Source organism: Nycticebus coucang, chromosome 22, assembly GCF_027406575.1.
Source record: "Nycticebus coucang isolate mNycCou1 chromosome 22, mNycCou1.pri, whole genome shotgun sequence".
In the NCBI taxonomy this organism is placed as follows: domain Eukaryota; kingdom Metazoa; phylum Chordata; class Mammalia; order Primates; family Lorisidae; genus Nycticebus; species Nycticebus coucang.
Window position 1 is genome coordinate 60,013,029 of NC_069801.1, and position 21,573 is coordinate 60,034,601.

At 36.8% G+C, this 21,573-nt stretch overlaps 1 protein-coding gene across 13 annotated transcripts in view; it reads left to right on the top strand.

Moving 5' to 3' along the window:
- Positions 1 to 21,573, top strand: part of ATG4C (autophagy related 4C cysteine peptidase) — a 150,721-nt gene that overhangs the window by 23,614 nt on the left and 105,534 nt on the right. For 8 of the 13 annotated variants that reach the window (XM_053575956.1, XM_053575955.1, XM_053575954.1 and 5 more), the window contains exon 2: positions 18,149 to 18,232. In XM_053575956.1, the coding sequence (XP_053431931.1) occupies positions 18,149 to 18,232 (84 nt within the window). Of the gene's footprint in view, positions 1 to 1,409; positions 1,553 to 18,148; positions 18,233 to 21,573 lie in introns of all 13 variants that reach the window. The other 5 variants (XM_053575961.1, XM_053575962.1, XM_053575960.1 and 2 more) reach the window with 2 other exon arrangements.

The following is a 21,573-nucleotide window of genomic DNA, read 5'->3' on the forward strand; positions in this document are numbered from 1 at the left end:
TATGTCCATTTCTCTCTATCTTTTCTCCTCCAGTCTAAGCTTTAACCATCTCTGTCCTAGTTCTGTACAATATAGGTTGAGCATCTCAAATCTGAAATTGAAATGCTCCTAAATCCAAAACATTTTGAGTGCTGACATCATGGTGAAAGAAATGTTCATTGGAGCATTTCAGATTTTGGATTTTGAGATTAGGGATGCTCAGCTGCTAAGTATATATAATTCAGACATTCCAAAATAAAAAAAAAATTGAAATCTGAAAGTACTTCCAGTTCGAAGAGTTTTGCATGAGAGATGCTCGTTCTTAGTAGTGAACTCTCATTCTCTGCTCTCGTCCCTTTCCCATCTACTCTCCATACAGCTTTTGGAGTAAAATAAACAACAAATAAAAACAAACTTACTGATCTGATCGTGACATTCCTGTTTGAAACTGTTTGCTCTTAGGATAAGGAAGAAAATTCTTGGTCTGCAAGGCCCTGTGTGCTCTGCCCTGTGTAACCCTATAGCCTCATCTCATGCCACATTTTTGGACTTTCTATTTTCTATCCTGTTGCCTTTTTAAATTCTTCCATTAGACCATGCTTTCTATAGCATGCCTCACAGCTACAATGTATAATTGGTAGCTTTTAATACATTTTATAAAATATCTATTCTTAGAGAAATAAATGTTATCAATTTTTGAGTAGGTATTTATAACTCTAAAAGGGTAATGTTCTGTGCAGTATTCTTTTCTTGGAAAGTAAACTGTCTGCGAATTATTGCAAATAAATGCAAGCAGTTTCAGTTATATTTGATCATCACATCTCGATTTTCCCTCAAGTATGTTACAACACAAATACTATGAACTACATTTATTTTTAATTTAAAGTGAGAAAACGTTTCCTGTTGTAAGTTCTTTTATTACAAAAATGCTGCAGTATTGAGGTAGGGAGGAAACACAGGAGATAACTTAAAAAACTTAACAGAATAATTAAACTTATGAAAGTAGTAACTTAAGAAGCCTCCATTCTGAAGATAATCAACATTTTTTATAAGGTTTCAAATCACCTTTTCTAATTACACGTAAAACAAATCTTGGGTATTCTCATAAACACCAAAGCCACAGTGTGTTACTACATTGATTTATTGTATTCAGTATGAGCAATTGGTGGAGATCATTGCTTTGTTTTGTAAGACAGTTTTGTTGTTATATATTTGGTGTTAAATGTTTTTGTAATTGAAACAATTTAGAATGTCTTCTATATGATTTCTGTCTGTAAAATGAGAATTTGGTTTTCAATCTATGAAATAGGAAATTGGTTTGTTCATTTCCAGTTCAAATTGTATTTAATCACTTCAGTAACTCTAACCAGTTTGGTACCATATAACACTATGTGTGCTGATTATTTATATTTCCTTCATTTTTTTAAAAGTCAGTACAAAAGATTAAACTCTACAGAAGAGCACAATCAAGTGATGGCTTTTTTTTAGAATTTGAATATGGAGGCCACGGGAACAGATGAAGTTGATAAGCTAAAAACTAAATTTATATCTGCTTGGAACAACATGAAATATAGTAAGTATCATGATTTTAAAGTTGTATAAATCTGAAGAAATATTTGAAGATATGTATCATTTTCCTCATTAAATCACTGACAACTACTTGAGAATAAATGACATATTTTACTTGAATGAAATGTTTCTGTAAGGAATACAGTTAAGAAAACTTCCCAAAGAAAGAATGGAATATCATCATTAAACGTTTCTTAGTAACTCAGGCAGACTATGTGATCCTTTCTTAAGTTGCTAGAGCATATTGATATTTTCATGGTTTATGTACTTTTGTTTTAACTTCCTAAAGCAGGTAGAATTTATTCAGATGATGTTTTTCAGATTCAATTTCAGCTAGTTTCATCTCTGAACCAGGAAATAAGCAAATAAATCTTTGAACATACTAAAACAGTGTGAAGTTCATGTACCAAAAGCTCTGATGTTCTTCCTGTAGATGTTTTTTAACCTAGTTACTTTTGGTTTACAAACAATTCCAAGAAGGATACTATGGAAATTTTTGAAACTCACCTAAGGTGGAGAAATACTTGTGCAGAACCAGTTTAAATAGGAAGAAGTTCATATCCATGAAGTAGGAATGAGAACAGAATTCAGTAAAACCCCATTCTTTTTTTTTTTCTACTATGTGCTTTATTATTTTTTTTTTATTGTTTGGAATTCATGAGGGTACAAAGAATTAGGTTATACTGATTGCTTTTGTTAGATAAAGCCCCTCGTATAATTATGTCCCACCTTCAAGAGGTGTGCCACACACCGTGACCCCCCATCTCCCTCCCGCCTCCACGCTCCCTGCTCCCTCAGTCTCCTACCCTCCTGGATTAACTCATATAGGACATCGGATTCTTGGCTTCTCAATTCTTGTGATGCATTCCTAAGAAGAGTGTGTTCCACCTCTATCCAGGTTAATACGAAAGATGTAAAGTTTCCATCTTTTTTAATAGCTGAATAGTATACCATGGTGTACATATACCACAGCTTGTTAATCCAGTCCTGGGTTGGTGGACATTTAGGCTGTTTCCACATTTTGGCGATTGTAAATTGAGCTGCGATAAACAGTCTAGTGCCAATGTCCTTATGATAAAAGGATTCTTTTTCTTCTGGGTAGATGCCCGGTAAGGGGATTGCAGGATCAAATGGGAGGTCTAGCTTGAGTTCTTTGAGGGTTCTCCATACTTCCTTCCAAAAAGGTTGTATTAGTTTGCAGTCCCACCAGCAGTGTAAAAGTGTTCCCTTCACTCCACGTCCATGCCAACATCTGCAGCTTTGAGACTTTGTGATGTGGGCCATTCTCACTGGAGTTAGGTGATATCTCAGGGTCGTTTTAATTTGCATTTCTCCGATGATCGGGGACAATGAGCACTTTTTCATGTTTCTTAGCCATTCTTCTATCTTTAGAGAAGGTGCTATTTATGTTGCTTGCCCAGTGATATATGGGATTGTTGAGTCTTTTTTGGGGGATTAATTTGAGTTCTCTATAGATCCTAGTTATCAAGTTTTTGTCGAATTCATAGTATGCAAATATCTTTTCCTATTCTGAAGGTTGTCTGTTTGCTTTGGTAGTTGTTTCCTTAGCTGTACAGAAGCTTTTCCGTTTAGTTAAGTCCCCTCTGTTTATTTTTGTTATTGTTGCAATTGCCAGGGAAGTCATCTTCATAAAAATCTTTCCGCAGGCTGATATCTTCAAGTTTTTCCCCCATATTTTCTTTGAGGATTTGTATTGTTTCATCCCTTAGATTTAGATCTTTTATCCACTGTGAGTCAATTCTTGTAAGTGGTGAGAGGTGTGGGTCCAGTTTCAGTCTTTTACATGTGGTTATCCTGTTCTCCCAGCACCACTTAGTGAATAGGGAGTCTTTTTCCTGGTATATGTTCTTGTTTGATTTATCAAAGATCAGGTGGTTGGAAGAGGTGAGTTTCATCTCATGGTTTTCTATTTGGTTCCAAATGTCAATACCTCTATTTTTGTGTCATTACCATGCTGTTTTGATCACGATGGGCTTGTGTATAGCTGAAAGTCTGGTAGGGTGATACCCCTGGCTTTATTTTTATTACTAAGAATTGCCTTGGCTATATGGGGTTTCTTCTGGTTCCATACAAAATGAAAAAAATTTTTTCCAAATCTTGAAAGTATGATGATGGTATTTTAATGAGGATTGCATTGAATCTGTAGATTGCTTTGGGTAGTATAGACATTTTCAGAATGTTGATTCTTCCTAGCCACGAGCATGGTATGTTCTTCCATTTGTTAAAATCTTCTGCTATTTCTTTTCTTAGGGTTTCATAATTTTCTTTGTAGAGGTCCTCTTGTTATGTGTATTCCTTGGCATTTCATTGGTTTTTTTGAAGCTACTGTGAAGGGAATTGTGACCTTGATTAGCTTCTCATCTTGGCTGTTACTGGCATATACAAAGGCTACTAATTTGTGGACATTGATTTTATATCCTGAGACATTGCTATGTTTTTTGATCACTTCCAGGAGTTTTGTGGTTGAGTCTTTGGGGTTATCTAAGTATAAGATCATATCATTGGCAAAGAGTGAGTTTGACCTCCTCTGCCCCCATTTGGATGCCCGTTATTTCCTTATGTTGCCTGATTATATTGGCTAGAACTTCCAGCCTTATGTGGAATAGTAGTGGTGATAGAGTCGAACCTAGCTTGGTTCCAGTTCTAAGTGGAAAAGCTTTGAGTTTTACATCATTCAGTATAATATTAGCTGCGGGTTTATTGTAGATGGCTTCAATCAGATGTACCACCTGGCGGCACCTGTGGCTCAAAGGGGTAGGGTGCCAGCCCCATATGCTGGAGGTGGTGGGTTCAAACCCAGCCCCAGCCAAAAACTGCAAAAAAAAAAAAAAGTACCACCTATGCCTGTATTCTTAAGTATTGTAATTAGAAAAGGATGCTGAATTTTATCGAATGCTTTTTCTGCATCTATTGAGAGGATCATATGGTCTTTGTTTTTGCTTCTGTTGATATGATGAGTCATGTTTATGGACTTGTGTATATTTTATGACTTTATTTGATGTGTCTGACAATCACCAGTTAGTTCTCATCCACATTGACTGTCTGTAGGTTTTTGAAAGTGGTAACAGGTACATAGGTAATGAAAGTATATAGCTCGTTTGGTGAATCTTCATCTTCATTACGTGTTCTGGACAACTGCACACAGATACAGTATGGGACATTCGTTATGCCTTTGGCCCAGACAGCTTTGTTGAGCCTGGGATCAATGCACACATCTGGAGTCCCCATTGCTTTCATGGCAAATTTCCAGATCTCTTTGAGTGCCCAAGGGGCATGCTTTTTGAAGCCCATTCCATGGATGCGCTTGTGAATGTTGATGGTGTATTCTCGAGTTGCCACCTCTTCAAAGACAGACTAGCCCTTCTTATTCTCACCACCCTTCTTTGCAGGAGCCATTCTGCCAGGCCCAGGTTGGAAAGAAAGAGGGATTGTGGGAGGAGGAAAGGGGTGGTTGCAATTACAACTTCTGGCATCTGGACTTGAGTATGTTAAACCAGTCTTGCATCCCTAGTATGAAACCTACTTGAACATGGTGTATGACTTTTTTGATGAGCAACCATTATCTATTGGCTAAGATTTTATTGAGAATTTTTGCATCTTTATTCATTAGTGAAATTGGGCAAAAATTCTCTTTTCCTGGTTTTGGTATCAGGGTTATGTTTGCTTCATAAAAAGTGTTGAGGTAGATTCCTTCCTTTTCAATGTTTTGGATAATTTCTGCAGTATGGGAATAAGCTCTTTTTTTTTTTTTTTTTTGTGATTTTTTTGGCCGGGGCTGGGTTTGAACCCGCCACCTCCAGCATATGGGACCGGCGCCCTACTCCTTGAGCCACAGGCACCGCCCCGGGAATAAGCTCTTTAAAGATTTGATAGAATGCTGCTGTGAACTCATCGGGACCAGGGCATTCTTTGTTGCGAGATTTTTTACTGTTTCTTTGATCTCAATTCTTGAAATAGGTCTGTTCAAGAGCCCCATTTCTTTTTGATTAAGTCTAAGGAAAGATGTGATTCCAAGTATTGATCCATTTCCTCCACATTATCAAATTTCTGGGCATACAGTTTCTTGTAGTACTCGGAGATGATCTCTTGTGTCTGTGTGGCATCTGTTGTTATTTCCCTTTTATCATTTCTTTCTTTTGTTTTTCTGATTGAAGTTATTAGAGATTTTACTTTTGTGTTTGTAGTTCATCTGGCCAAAGGTTTATTGATTTTATTTATTTTTTCAAAAAACCAACTTTTTGTTTAATTAATTTTCTGAATGATTCTTTTGTTTTCAATTTCATTAATCTCTGATTTAATTTGGTTATTTCTTTCCTTCTGCTGGGTTTGGGATTAGATTTTTCTTCTTTTTCCTATTCCATAAGATGGCTCATGAGTTTGATGATGTGCTCTCTTTCTGTTTTTTGAATGTAGGCATCTAATGCGATAAATTTCCCTCCTAAGACTGCTTTTGCTGTATGTCACGGGTTTTGGTAATTGTGTTTTCATTGTTGTTATGTTTCAGGAATTTAACGATTTCTTCTTTTATCTCTTCCTGAACCCAACTATCATTCAGATAAGGTTGTTTCATTTCCAAGTCTTTGTCTATAGGGATTAACGCTTTTGTTGGAGTTGAGTTCCACCTTTATTGCTTTGTGTTCTAAGATGATAGAAGGTATAATTTCTTTTCTCTTAATTTTGCTGAGGTTTGATTTATATTCTAGGGTGTTAACTATTTTGGAACACGTACCATGGGCTGATGAGAAAAATGTATATTCTTTAGCTTGGGGATAGTGTGTTCTGTATATGTCTATTAATCCCTGAAGCTCTGCCAAGTCCATTGCATATTTGACATATCTTTCCTCTGATTTTTGTTCTGTCTTTCCATTTTTTTGACCATTACTTTTATTGTTTTTATCATCCATATTTTAAATCCCCCTTTTTGTCAAGTTCATTAATTCGTTATAGATGGAGTCTTCTGCATTAGCTATGTCATGGTACCTTGGGGGAGTTGCTCTGTTTTGGTTTTTCATGTTGTCTGAATGTTTCTTTTGGATCTTCCTTATGTGTTCTATCTTCTTGTTCACTTCCTTGTCCTCCTTTTTCCTTCTCACTGCCTCCTTTGTTTCAATCAGAATTCCTTACTCTTGATGACAGTATGTTGCAGTATGTTGCTGGTACACAAGGTGATGCTGTGGTTTTTTTATGAGACAGAGAGTACAGCCAGCAACCTCTCTGGTCCTTATTCTAAACTTAGTTGCCTTCAGTGATCGCCTGATTGTTTCCTCAGCAGTCAGACCCTGCCAGGTTGGGATCTTAAAGCTCACAAGAATCCTTTATAGGCAGGTCTCTTAGTTCCCCCTGACTCCCGTTCCTATGGGGTGCAGGAGTCCCTCAGCCTGTCCCAAGGGTGGAGTTCTGATCCCAGCACGTGGAATTAAGACAGCTGTGCTTTAGGACCCTCCTAAGCCTTTCTCATGACCTTCCCACAGTTTTAGCCCCCTGTCTTCCGAGACCTTCTCAGTATGGCTGCCTTGCCAGCCACCAAACCTATGGCAAGTCCACTCTAACTGGCATTCAAAGCTGGTTGCTATATACTGTTAGGTCTGCCTACTCTTCCAAACTTTCCACTCAATGCGCAGCTTTCCACAACATCTGAAAACTCCTGAAAGGCTTGCTCCTGTCCCAGGCCTCCAGAAGTGGGCCAGATGATCCCAGCCAGTGGCAATCACTTGTGTAATTCATCAGATTTCCACTGCTCTGAGTCATATGCTGTATCCAGCTCACCATCTCTTCACTGTGTTTCCTGAGCTATGACTCTGGGTAAGGTCCCTGTGCCAGGTATGGCTGGGTTCTCTATTTTACCCCAGTCACTGGGGAGAGCTCAGCTGACTGATCTTTCTGTCCTTGCTCAGCCTGCAAACCCCTTTCTTAATAATGCAAGTTCAGGTAAAAAAGGATTGGCAGTTGGCTCCTGGTGCACTGGAAGTCATGGCCAGATAGCTATGCAGATGGCTATATCTTAACATACCCTGACATTGCACTTTAAAAATTATGAGTATTAATTCTTCTAAAAATTGATATATAATTTATATACAATAAATTGCATACTTCTAAATTTACAATTCAAATTTTCATTTGTTAATGAAAAAAGTATGCAACTCAGTGTTTTTTTAATATATTAAAGTTGTGCAACCATCTTCACTTCTAATTGTAGAACATGTTCATCACTCCACAAAGCAACCTTCTGTTTATCAGCAGCCGTTCCCTCTTCTCACTTCTTTTTCAGTGTCATAGAAATACTACTTTACTTTCTGTCTTTATGGATTTGACTATTCTGGATTTTTCATGTAAATAGATTCATACAACTTTGTGGTCTTTTGTGTCTGACTGTTGTCATTTTTAATGTTTTTAAGAATCATCTGGTTTTACCATGTGTGTATTGATCCTTTATTCTTTTATATAGCTGAATAATATTCCAAAGTTCATTTGCTGTTCATCACTTGATGGATATTTGGGTTGTTTCCACTTCTTGGCAATTATAAATAATGCTCCTGTCAGCATTTGTATACAGATTTTTATGTGGACATATGTTTTTTAATTTCCTCGGATCTGTACCCAATTCTAGGTGTGTAATTGTTAAGTCTTATGTTAACTCTGCATTTAACATTTTGGGAAACTGCCAGACTTGTTTCCAAAGTAGTTGTACCGTTTCATATTCCCACCAGCAATGTTTGAAGATTTCAATTTCCCCACATCAGTGCCAATGCTTGTTATTATTGTCATTTTTTTATTAGAGTCATTCCAGTAGGTGTGAGGTGGTGTCTCCCTGAGGTTTTGATTTGCATCCCCCTGAGACAATGATATTGAGCCTCTTTTCATCACTTGTAGCCCATTTGTATGTCTTCTCTGGAAAAATGTCTAGTCACGTCCTTTGCCCATTTTGTAATTGGGTTATTTCTCTTTTTTATTGAATTGTAAGAGTTATTTATATAGTCTAGATACGAATCCCTTGACAAATATATGATTTGCTCATATTTCCTCTCATTCTTGGTTTGTCTTTTCATTTCTTGATAGTGTCCATTGTAGTGTAAAACTTAATTTTGATGAAATCCAACTTATTTTTTCATTGGTTGCTTATGCACTTAATGTCAGAATAAACTGTGACCTAAATTAAGATTATAGAAATTATACCTATGTTTCTTCTAAGATTTTTTTTTTATCATTTTCACACTTATATTTAAGTCTTTGATCCATTTGGAGTTAATTTTTTGCATATGGTATTAATAGGGCTCCAACTTCAGACTTTCTATTTGAAATCAGAGTTGACCTAGGTATTTGGGTTTATTTCTGGTCTCTCCGTTCTGTTTCATTTATCTATAAGTCTGTCCCTTATATTAGTACCCCACTGTCATGATTGCCATAGCTTTGTAGTAAAATTTGAAATTGGAAGGGTGGATCTCCCAGTTTTGTTCTTCTTTTTCAAGATTGTTTGGGTTATTCTGGATCTCTTCCCATCTTGCCAATTTCTTCAGGAAAGCCACTTGGGGTTTGGGTAGGTATTTCACAAAATCTATAGATTGATTTGGGGGTGTCTTGCCATCTTTGCAATCGTAGCAGTGACATACCAATACCAACTTGGTACCTGATGAACACTGACCCGAGAATAAAAAGTCCTATAATTTTGATAAAGACTATATATTTCACATATCATTGTATACGTTACTAACAACACTTTAATCACATTCTCTGCATGTTCTTTTATTGTATTCTTTCTCTCTCTTTTTTTTTTTTTTTTGCAGTTTTTGGCCAGGGCTGGGTTTGAACCTACCACCTCTGACATGTGGGGCTGGCGCCCTACTCCTTTGAGCCACAGGCGCCGCCCAAGTATTTTCTTCTTTTGATGTGTGGCTGGAACAGATATATTTGCTGCATTCACTGCCTGCCTTCATGTATTTCCAGTCTCTCCGACAGGGGTGGGCATCTTTTTTGGTAACCTTTTCACGCTTGTCTCATAACTCTTCCTTTTGGTTTGGTATGAACTATCCGTCACAGCACCTTGTCCTTGACTGCACACATGTCCACAAAGATTCACTGCCATTATGTATTTTTGGTGGTGTCCATGTGTATTTCAGGCACAGCTTCTGATGTTTTCTTCACAGAGCTGTCATGCCAAATCTTTCAAAAAGTATTTTCTTTGAATGAAGTTGTGACCAGTGGCTATTTTTTTTCCAGAAAAATCACATATAAATTGTATGCTGCATGTCTATAATGTTGAAAATTTCCAGGGGCTAATGTCGAGTTTCTTGTGACTGGAATACAATCTCAACACCTGCTGTAATAGCATTATAAAAATGGGTTAGAGGAGGCTTCTTATCCGTCACCTTCATGTCTTCCATATTTTCATGCTGTGTGGAAAGTACTATAACTACCTTTCCTGTCTTTGGACTTAACTTGCTAATGTCACATAGGGAAAGAAGGCACATCTTACTGTACCAGATGGAGTGTTTTTCAGCCATACTGCCTGAGCTCTAGAGGCAAATCCTTTTTACCATGTGCATAGTAGCAACTGTGATTACATTCTTTTGAAGCAAGTCTAAAGCCAGGGTGTCTATGGTAATATTTCTTCCAGACTGATCCAAATGACAGTCCTGAACCAATCTTTTTACAATCTGGGAACCACTATTGTAATTTCTTGAAGTGAGTCTCTGATTTCCTAGCATATGGCTTAGTAGCAAAACAGCAGTTTGTAGAAGAATCACACAGAAGATTCCCTGGAGTTCCATGCTTCCCAGGTTTATTTGGTATATAAAGTCTGAATGGGCAGTGCCCATGGAAAGACATCAATTCCTCGTTGACAGTGACAGACTCTTGAAGTCTGTAGTAAAGAGCAAGCTTACTTATGGCCATGTTTCGAAGCTCTTGAACTGGAACAAACTTATCATGCTGTGAGCTTCACATGTTATAGTATCATCAAACATAGACAGTAGGAGTTGCATTCTGTGTCCTGAAAACATAGCATGGCAAATTGGAAAATTCTCCTCACTGAAAAGATCTCAGATACTGTCTTTATTTTGCTAGTACACATCATAATTTATAAGAATTCCGGTTAGTCCGGTAATTTCTTCTTTTATGAAATTGCCAGAAATTTGGATGAAAACTTGATAATTACATACATAGTTTCATTATCAGTTGGAAAGCATCCAGTGGACCCATATCAGGCACCAAAATTGAAGCAGCAATAAAAAAAATTCCAACAAATGAAAGTCTCAGGCCAGATGGTTTCATAACCAAATTTTACCAAACCTACAAAGAAGAGCTTACGCAGAAATTATTCCTTAACATTGAGAAGAAGGAATCTTCTCTAACTCATTCTACAAGGCCAATATCACCTTGATACTAAAACCAGGAAAGGATATAACTTAAAACAAACTATAGACCAATATCCCTACGAATATATATGTAAAAATTCTCAGTAAAATCTTAGCAAACTGAATCTAGCTTTACATCAAAAAAATATTTTATCAAAGTGTTATTCATCCCCAAGATGCAGCAAGGATGGTTATCTATAAATGTAATCCACCACATAAACAGATGCAGAAACAAGGACCATATGATCCTTTTAATAGATGTATAAAAAGTATTTGGCAAAATTCAGAATGTAGGGAAAACTGTGTCCTGATCTTTAGCATAAGACTTGCTTCCTGCTTGAGAGACCTAGAGAATCATAAGAAAGGGATGTGAATTGTGTATGTGCAGGAGATCAGAAGACTCGCCCTCAAGAGAGAATGTGAGGTATGGTGATACCAAGCCTAATGGTTATGGTAAAGATTCTCTGGAGTCCAAAGGTTCTTGATGCCGGAGGCAGAGGTCTTGCTTAAGGTCTGCAGTTTTGCGAACACAAGTTGGAGTCATTCTATCTGACACTTTCCATGCCCCCCCCCTTTAGTGCTGATGTCTGTTAAGTAACTTTTTAATTACTTTTTCCTGCTTTGTGATAAATGCAGACCCAAGGTTTGCTCAGGAGGGCTCCTCCCAGAGTTCCTCATTCCCCTGACCCGGACTTTGTATCAAGCCTCTTCATTCCTCATACCAAAACCCCTTCGTCAGCACCCTTTTATGATAAGAATGCTTAACAAAATAGGTCTAGATAGGACATACCTCAAAATTATAAATGCCATATATGACAGCCCACAGCCAACATCATTGAATGGGGAAAAGCTGAAAGCATCGTGCTTAGAACTGGAACCAGATGAGGCTGCCACTGTCACCACTTCTGTTCAACACGGTGTGGAAGTCTCAGGTAGAGCAGTCAGGTCCAAGGAAGAAGTCTCGGAGGTCCAGGTGCGGAAAGAAGCGGTCAAACTATCACTCTTCACTGACGACATGACCTCATAGCTAGAAAACCCGAAAAATTCAACCGAGAGACTCCTGAAATTGATAAATTCAGTAAAGTCTCAGGCTATAAAATGTACACAAATCAGTAGCTTTCATGTGTGCCAACAACAGTCAACCTGAGAGTCAAATAAAAGACATAATACCTTTCTCAGTAGCAACAAAGAAAATACCCAGGAATATACTTAACAAGGGAGATGAGAGATGTATGTAGGGAGCACTTTGAAACACTGAGGAAGGAAACTGCAGAGGATGTAAAAAGTTGGAAAAATATACCATGCTCATAGATTGGCAGAATCAACATTGTTAAAATGGCTATACTTCCCAAAGTGGTTTACAGATTCAATGCAATTCTCATTAAAATGCCAATGCCAGTTAATGCAGATCTAGAAAAAATAGTTCTGTGGTTCATATGGAGTCAGAAACAACCCCAAATAGCCAAGGCAACCTTACATAGTGAGAACAAAGCAGGAGGCATCACTTTATCAGATTTCAAGCTATACTATAGGCTATAGTAGTCAAAACAGCATAGGACTGGCATAAAAGCAGACATATACTATGGAGGAGAACAGAGAACCCAGAGATGAAATCATCCTTATAGTCCCATCTGATTTTTGACAAAACAGATAAAAACATACAATGGGGAAAAGAATCCCTGTTCAATAAATGGTGCTGGGAAAACTGGATAGGCACCTGTAAAAGACTGAAACAGGATCTTCACCTCTCACCACTCAGAAAAATTAACTCGATGGATACAAGATTGAATCCTAAGGCAGAAAACTATAAGAATTCTGTAAGAAAGTGTTGAAAAAGTCATGTAGATATCAATCTAGGCAAGAATTCATGAAGAAGTCCCCAAAAGTAATCACAGCAACAACAAAAATAAATAAATAAATGGGACTGGATCAAATTAAAAAGCTTCTGAATGACCAAGGACCCAATCAGAAGAGAGAATAGACAGCCCAGAGAACGGGAGAAAATGTGCATCTGATCAAGGACTGATAACTAGAATCTACAAAGAACTCAAGCAAATCAGCAAAAAACAACTGTACTCATCATTTCCTTCAAAATCTGACACTACCAGTTCTATCTCAGCTACTGATGAGTTATTTGCCCCTTCGCCATATTTATCTCTGTATCAAGAAAAAAAAGTAAGTCCTTGCTTAACATAAAAAGATATACAGAATCACCACATATTGTCTATTTTCAGTCACACATGCCTTAATCTTCACCAAACACAAATACACTGCTTACTAACTTCACTACGAACAACAGTTAGACAAAGATAGAACACTGGCTTTTCCTGGAAAGGATAATACAACTCGTTGCTGATAAGAAAAGTGTCGAGAACTGCTGGTTCAAGATGCTGATGTGTGAAAGTATCATGGACAGGTGGGTAAGGATCTGATAACAGAAGTCGTAAATGGTGGAACTGGGACTCCCTGCTTGAACGGATGTACAACAACAAAACCACGTGGGTCCGTCCCTGACCCTCCATTGGTATGTTACGTTTCATCATACATGGACATGGATGTCTTTTCATTTATTTAGATCTATTTAAATTTCTTTCAATGATGTTTTATAGTTTTCAGTTTATACTCTATTTGTTAAAGTTACTCCTATTTTATTCTTTTTGATGTTACTGTAAAATGGTTTTCTTAATTTCATTTTGGATTATGTATTGCTGTTACATAGAAATTTTGGATTATGTATTGCTGTTACAGTTGATTTTTGTAATTAGTCTTAATATCCTATAGCCTGGATGTGCTCCTTTGTGAGCTCTAATACTTTTTTGTGGATTTCTTAGGATTTTATGTATATTAGATCATGTCACCTGCAAAGAGAGACTTTGCTTTTAAGTCTCTTAGTCATTGATGAGTGGGTTATTTGATAAACATTTCATTTGTAAGTTCTGAAAATTGTCATACAGTACTTACATCTTTCAGAAGTATGCTAGGAATTATTATTTAATCTATTATATACATAGGTCTAGCTTTCTGTAGCTAGATATTTAAGTGGGCATGGTAATCTCAAAGCTCCGAAGAACAGGTTGTTTAGGGTAACTAGGTATTTAGAATACCTACCTTAAGGTTATGGAGTAGTAGTTTCATTGGATTTTTATTATTAAATCTTTCTAAAATGTTTTATGTGTCTTCCTTCAAGTTTTTATAGTATTGGCAGCTTAGGAAGGACTAACATTGATTAAGTACCCTCTATATGCAAGGGTTTATAGTAGATAATTTATGTACCTTCTCATTTAAATCTCGTCTGTCTGTGAGATAAGTATTTATATTCTTTTTTTATTTAAGTGAGATTAAGTGACACGTTCAAGTTCACATATCTAAGTAAGTTTTAAAATTGGGATTTAAATCCAGTCTTCCTTGCTCCCCAGTCTTACTGTTCTTTGAATATTCTTTCTGTACATAATTGAGAATTCTTATTATCAGGGTAAATATTTTGTTATGATGATGATTGAGCTAGAAATGGCACCAGCACTTAAAAGATATAAAAGTGCTTTGAAAAGTCTTTCATTTATGCTTTATTTCCCCTTTATTTGTGTGACTTTATAATGTATATAAACTTGGCTTCCTCTTTAAAAAATTAGTAATCATATTTCTGGGTGTTTTTGATCCTCTAGAAAATCATGAGGATTTCTGTCCTTTTTGTCTTATTTGCTGATGGTAGGTTTTTTGGTAAGATTCTGTTTACAGTAACTAGATTCCAAAGATGGCTGTCAGTGAACTGAACCTTGTGTTGTCTCTTGTTTTACTGAATCTGAGCAGGCCTGTGCCTCCTTAACAGATAAGGTGAGATGGCAGTGATGCTGCGTCAGTTCCTGGCCTCACCATGAAGAGGTGACTTCTGCTTGCTCTCTTTTGGCGCTCTGAACTGTTAAGTAACCAGTTCAGGTGCCCTGCTGGAGAACTCACAAGGAGAGGCGTTAGAAAGAGGAGACTGTCTGGGACTGTGTAAGAGAGGGCACCGGCTAACTCAGTTAAGCCTGTCTGTCTGATTTCTGCTGTGTAAGATGCTGAGCAAGACCCATGGAAGAACTATCAAACTGAGCCTAGTTGACCCGCAGAACTGTGTGAAATAAGAAAAAAAAGTTGTTTTAGATTACTAAGTTTGAAGTGGTGTGTTGAAAAGGAATAGGTAATTTAAACACTTAACCAGTTCATCTCTTAAATTTTCCTGTAATTGAGGGAACATTAGCATAATGTAAAATGACTCAAATATACGATTTGAAGAATTTAACACATACATACACTTGTGAAACCACCAATCTGACCAACATGTAGAGAATTCTTTCACTCCAGAAAGCTTCCTGCTTCCCTGCAGGCATTTCCTGCCCTTGCCTTGCCCTGCATCAGTTTATTGGATGGATACTTTGCCAGATATCTTTATTTGTTAAATACACTTATTTTTCTTAACTAATTTAGTTTTACTTAGTTTTTTCATTTAGAAATCATAACATTTAATTTGTATCCACCTCCCTGCTGCTATATGTAGAGACAAAGAAGAGAAGATTGCAGAACAAAATGAAAATATATACTTTAGTATTAAGAGTTCTTAATGAATGTAGTTTTTATATTTAAAAGAAGAACTTATTCATAAGAATACCTCTTTTTTTTTTTTTTTTTTGAGACAGTCTCAATCTGTCACCTTGGGTAGAGTGATGTGGCGTCACAGCTCACAGCAACCTCAAACTCTTGGGCTCAAGCCATTCTCTTGCCTCAGCCTCCCAAGTAGCTGGGACCACAGGCGCCCGCCACAACACCCGGCTATTTTTTTTTTTTTTTTTTTGTCACAGTTGTTGTTTTAGCTGGCCCAGAAGCCAGCGTGGGTGTGTGTGGCCGGCGCCCTACCCACTGAGCTATGGGTGCCACCATAAGAATGCTTCTTATACATGGCTTTTTCCTGTGCCCTTGGCTCTGTTACCCGTGGGCCCTATGGTTTTTACATCCTTTATTTTTCACTGAGTCTTTGCCTCATACTATCCTGGTTTAGCATCAGTAAGTTGGGGCAGAGATAAGTGACGATTTTTTTTTTTAATTGTTGGGGATTCATTGAGGGTCCAAAGAACCAGGTCACCCAGCTTGGATTTGTTAGGTAAAGTCCCTCTTATAAGTGGCAATTTTCTTACTATATTTTTAAAAAGATGAAATGAAAACTGGTTGACTAAAACTAAATAATTAAAAGAAAAACGTATGTCATGTAGATTAGTATTTAGCATATTGATCTGATTCAGCTCTGATATACTTATGGAAAAAGAGAGAAAAATGGCTGGGTCTTAGGAGAAGTCCTGAGTCCTTTTATGCAGCGAGCTTCAAGGAGCATTAAAGGAAGCAAGGGAATATGTGAATCCTAGTAAAAGTAGAATGTAAATGTCTTAGCAAAATAACTAAGAAAATGGCATGAAAGCTATGTTAACTAGTGTGATGAAAATGTGTCAAACAGTCTATGAACCAAGTGTATGGTGCCCCATGATCATACTAATGTACACAGCTATGATTTAATAAAAATAAATAAATAAAAAAAAAAGGAAGCCAGTCTATGGTGAGGTGTGAGGCCCTGCCAGGGTCTGCACAGGAAAGGGAAGGGTGAGAGAGAATGTGTCACACGATTGGTAGTTAAATTTTAAAGCTGTAGAATCCTGCACTGTTGTGAAGTGTGGACCCGTGCATTGCCTCAGGCTTTGACTGATTAGATTCACAGTTTTTCCTTTCTTGAGAAAGGACAGTGATTGGTAAAGGAAAATAAGTAAAATGTAATGTGTAGGGAGAAAAGGAGAAGTTCTTCCTTAAGGGGGGGTGGTTTCTTTTCACTTGCGATTTGTCTTTGAATTTGCTTGGACATAGTATCTTTTGTGGGGGAAGGATTTTTTTAGAAATTAGAATCGGTCCAGTACAATCATAATATTTCTAAAATCTGATGTATATTAAGCTCCTAGCCCAATTTTTGGTATACAATATGTGGTCAGTTACTAATGTCTCTACTAATTTCCCATTGTAGTTTAGAAAGGAGAATCAGAGCCATGTGGGAAAATGAAAAAAAACAAAAACAAATGGCTTAGAAGAGGCTGCTTGAATCATGTGAGGAGCAGGGTTTGGATGGGCTGATACTGGGAAAGACAGTTTTGTCGGGGGATATCATGAACCAAGTAGCCAGACTCACTGTGAGTTCAGATGAAGGTTAGAGGGAAATACTGCTGTAATAGTAATTTGTATCATGCTGTGGGAAGTTAAACCAGAGTATCTGAGGATATTTTTTGAGAAGAGTTACCTAATCAGAGCCGAGCCGTAGGGAGATTAATTTGGCAGTGACGTATCGCATTTAATAGAGTGAGGAAAGACTGACAGAGCAGAACTGTTTTGCAAAGTATAGTAATCTAAGTGAAGTTTAATTAAGCCTAATTATTGTATTTATTGGACTTCCATTACCAAATTCAGAGACTTGCATCATCTTTGTTATAAATACATAGTTTTGTTTATTTGTATGGGAACACTTTCATTCCCCCCTTTTAAACTTTTAAACTCCTCTGTTAAATATGAAGGGCAATAGCCTACTTAAGACAGTAATTTCAGATTATCTCTGTTTATACACTCTTGCATTTTAGGAGATGTTTTAAGCCTGTCATTAGCAATCAGAAATTTCATATACTTTTGAATATTCAAGAATGTAGTAGTCAAGAGCTTTTCTCCGGGAATTCAGAACTATTAATGGCATCATAAAAAACCAAAAAAGACATTACCTTTTAGATTCTGACAGTTTAATAGGAAGAAAATTGGAAGAATTACCATTTGCGACTAAATTTGGGGGTTGAGAGTATCAGAAAGCTTTATAACACTTCCCAGTCATCTGTACTTGGCTGAAATGATTGAGTTATGTAACCAAGTCCTCTAGGGACGTTCAGAGGTCTACTTTTATCATGAGCACTAGTCTACTGTATGATCTTGGACTTTAAGTTTTTAATAATCTAAGACGGAAGTAAACTCAAGAAAGTGATAACAATTGTTGCCTTTGTGAAATGTGGTGAGGGAAAGTGAAGTGGAATTTGTACCTTTTAAATTTTATACTGTGAGAATCCGAGAATGCACATCCGTAAGTAATAATTGATGATTTGAAATTGAACAAAAGAAAATTCTCTTAGACTTTTAGTCGAAATCTTTTAATTGCAAAATTCTTTTTCTTTTTTTCCGGTTAGGTTGGGTATTGAAAACAAAGACGTATTTTAGTAGAAATTCCCCTGTATTACTACTTGGAAAATGTTACCATTTTAAATATGAAGGTAAGTGCTAAATTTGTAAAACACTTAAAAATCTTGGTAGAAATTCATTGTGTGATTGTTTTTATTATTTTCTTTCTAGATTAATCTACTTTTCCTTACTTCTGTTAACTACTTGTACACATATTTTATTTAAACACATACTGTAGTACCATAAGGTTTGGGTTTCTTGTGAACTACTCGAGGACAAGGTTCTGATCTTTATTATATTCCTCATAGTTTTAGATTTATAATATGAATACCAAGCAAGCTTTATTTGATTTGACAAGTTAATATTTTTTATCAAGTTCTCTGATAACTTCAAAGTACATGATAATTAAACATAACAGCATAGTTAACCTAAAAATGATGATTTTTTTTCAATTCTTAAGGATGCTTCAGTATCTGAAATTGACTTCATTTGATATTACTAAATTTCTCCATATACTCATTCTTTAAATAATTTATGCCACTTTTCGAGCGCTAGGCACCATGCTAGGCTCTTTGGGAAGTATTTTGAACTCTCAAAACAATCCCACAGGTAGATTCAGGAATCCTCATCTTATGAGTGTAAGAGTGCTTTCACATTCATGAGATGAGGATAACTTGAAGTTAAGTATTTTATTCAAAGTCGCACGAATATTAAATGGCACAGCTGAAATTTAAGACTATGTTTCTAATACTGGTATTTTTTTGATATACATCTTTGCTTGGATTTTTGTATGTATGTGAAAGAGAGAAAATGAATGTGTGTGTGAGAATACACATTCTCACTTTCATTGATTTTGGTGACCTATTTTGATATGTCATTTATTACTTTTTTTTTTTTTTTTTTTTTTTGAGACAGGATCTCATTCTGTTGTACAGGCTGGAGTGCAATGCTGTGATCATAGCTCATAGCATCCACCACCTCCTGGGCTCAAGCAGTCTCCTTGTAGCTAGGATTTAGGCTCCACTATATGTGCCTAATTTTTAAAAACATTTTTTGGAGAGATGAGTTCTCACTCTATTGCCCAGGCTGAGGAATTTTCAAAAACCTTGTAAATGGCTTGTGATTATAAAGCTAACATTTATCAAACATTTGTTCTGTGACAGGCAGTATTCTAAGTAATTTATGTGTATTAACTCATTGAATGCTTAACAGAATCTTGAAGGATGAAGTAGGAAGTTGATAGATAAAGGTACATTTTAGGTAAACAGAATATAGCATGATGAGAACATAGCAACAGTGGCGAGATACTAGAGGGCATGTTTAGGAGACAGAGAGGTGCCCAAATTAGCCACGATGGGAGATAATTCTGAAAAGGGTCATATACATATTTGGGGGGGGATCTTCAATGCTATGCTCAAGAGTTAGGCCATTTTCTTTTTTTTTTTTTTTTTTATACAGAGGATAGCCACAATCCTAGAATTCCTTTTTAGGGATAGAGTTATGTATATTTTTGAAAGAAATACTTTGAAAGGTTGGGTGCCTGTAGCTCAGTGGTTAGGGTACCAGCCACCTGCTCTGGGTCTGGTGGGTTCAAACCAGACCCGGGAATAGCTGGGCACTGTGGTGTGTGCCTGTAGTCCCAGGTGATAGGGAGGCTGAGGCAAGAGAATCACTTGAGCCCAAGATTTGCTATGACGCCACAGCACTCTACTGAGGGTGACAAAGTGAGTTTCTGCCTCAATTAAAAAAAAAAAAGCAATACTTTGAAAATTTAATATATTAAAGTAAATGCTATAACTACTGTGAATCAAATAGAAGAGTCTTCTGTCCTTGACGTAGAAGTGGGGATGTAGGGAAGGGGAAAGATGTGGGGCAAGGGAATAAAAAATAATCACCAAAAAGGTGGAAGAAGGTTGTATGTCTGTGGCCATTGAGAGGTTTCCTCGTCAACATCCCTGATCTTCAGTAAAGTCAGTTAAGCTCACAAAATGCTTGATATGAGGGGACTTTTTTTTTTTTTTTTGGAAAGGGTTGAATTTGGCATCTGGAATGAAAAAGATAACATTAATATTGTAGGCAGTAGAAGCAGGTAGGATCATGAAAGCTTTAGCCATGGAGAATTAGCAATTTTTATTGATTTCTAGATTTTCATTTTTTTCCTCTTTTTTTTATTGTTTGGGATTCATGAGGGTACAAAAATTAGGCTACACTGATTGCATTTGTTAGATAAAGTCCCTCTTGTGACTGTGTCCCACCTTCAAGAGGTATACCATACACCATGACCCCACCAATCCCTCCTTCCCCTACCCTCTCACCCCTGTATTAGCTCATCTACTGTCTTCATATTAGAATTGAATTCTTGCTTCTCCATTCTATGATGCTTTCCTAAGAAGAATGTGTTCCACTTCCATCCGGATTAATGCAAAAGATGTAAAGTCTCCAGTCTTGCAGGATCAAATGGGAGTTCTTTGAGGATTCTCATTCCTTCCAAAAAGGTTGTACTAGTTTGCAGTCCCAACAGCAGTATAAAAGTGTTCCCTTCTCTCCACATCCACACCAGCATCTGCAGCTTTGAGACTTTGTGATGTGGGCCATTCTCACTGGAGTTAGGTGATATCTCAGGGTAGTTTTGATTTGCATTTCTCTGATAATCGGGGACAATGAGCATTTTTCATGTTTTTTAGCCATTCTTCTGTCTTCTTTAGAGGAGGTTGTATTTCTGTCTCTTGCCCAGTGAAATATGGGATTGTTGCGTCTTTTTTTGTTGATTAATTTGAGTTCTTTATAGATCCTAGTTATCAAGTTTTTGTCCATTCATAATATGCAGATATCTTTTTCCCATTCTGAAGGTTGTCTACTTGCTTTGGTAGTGTTTTGGTTTTCATTGTTGTTTTAGCTGGCCCGGGCCGGGTTTGAACCCGCCAGCCTTGGTGTACGTGACTGGCGCCCTATGAACTAAACTACGGGCGCTGCCCCCAAAAGATAAAGATACTTCTTTGTTTTTGTTTCTCTTTCTCTTCTTTCTTTTCTTCCCTTTTCTTTGTTTTTAGGGGAGTATTAAGACCAATGCTTTGTCTTTGGTGTGTATTTCATTTTATTCTGCTTGGAATTCATTTCTGTCTGAAGAATCTGAAAAATCTTAGTCACTTGGTAAAGTTTTTAAAAATGATAGATTTGGGTGGGAACAGGTTTAAAAAATTATATTTGAACATAAAAGTGTAACTATATTTGAAGAATTTTTTTCTTACTCTTTAGCTTGTTTTGATTTTGTAGTTTGAGTATGAATATTCATGGCATTATAGTGTGCAGAGTTTGATTTTAAGAACTAGCTTATGTGATTATATACATTTTTACATATTGATAAATAATTGGATTCTATCTGCAAATCACAATTTAGAGAGTGCTAATGTGTATATCCTGAACCAAATGAAGT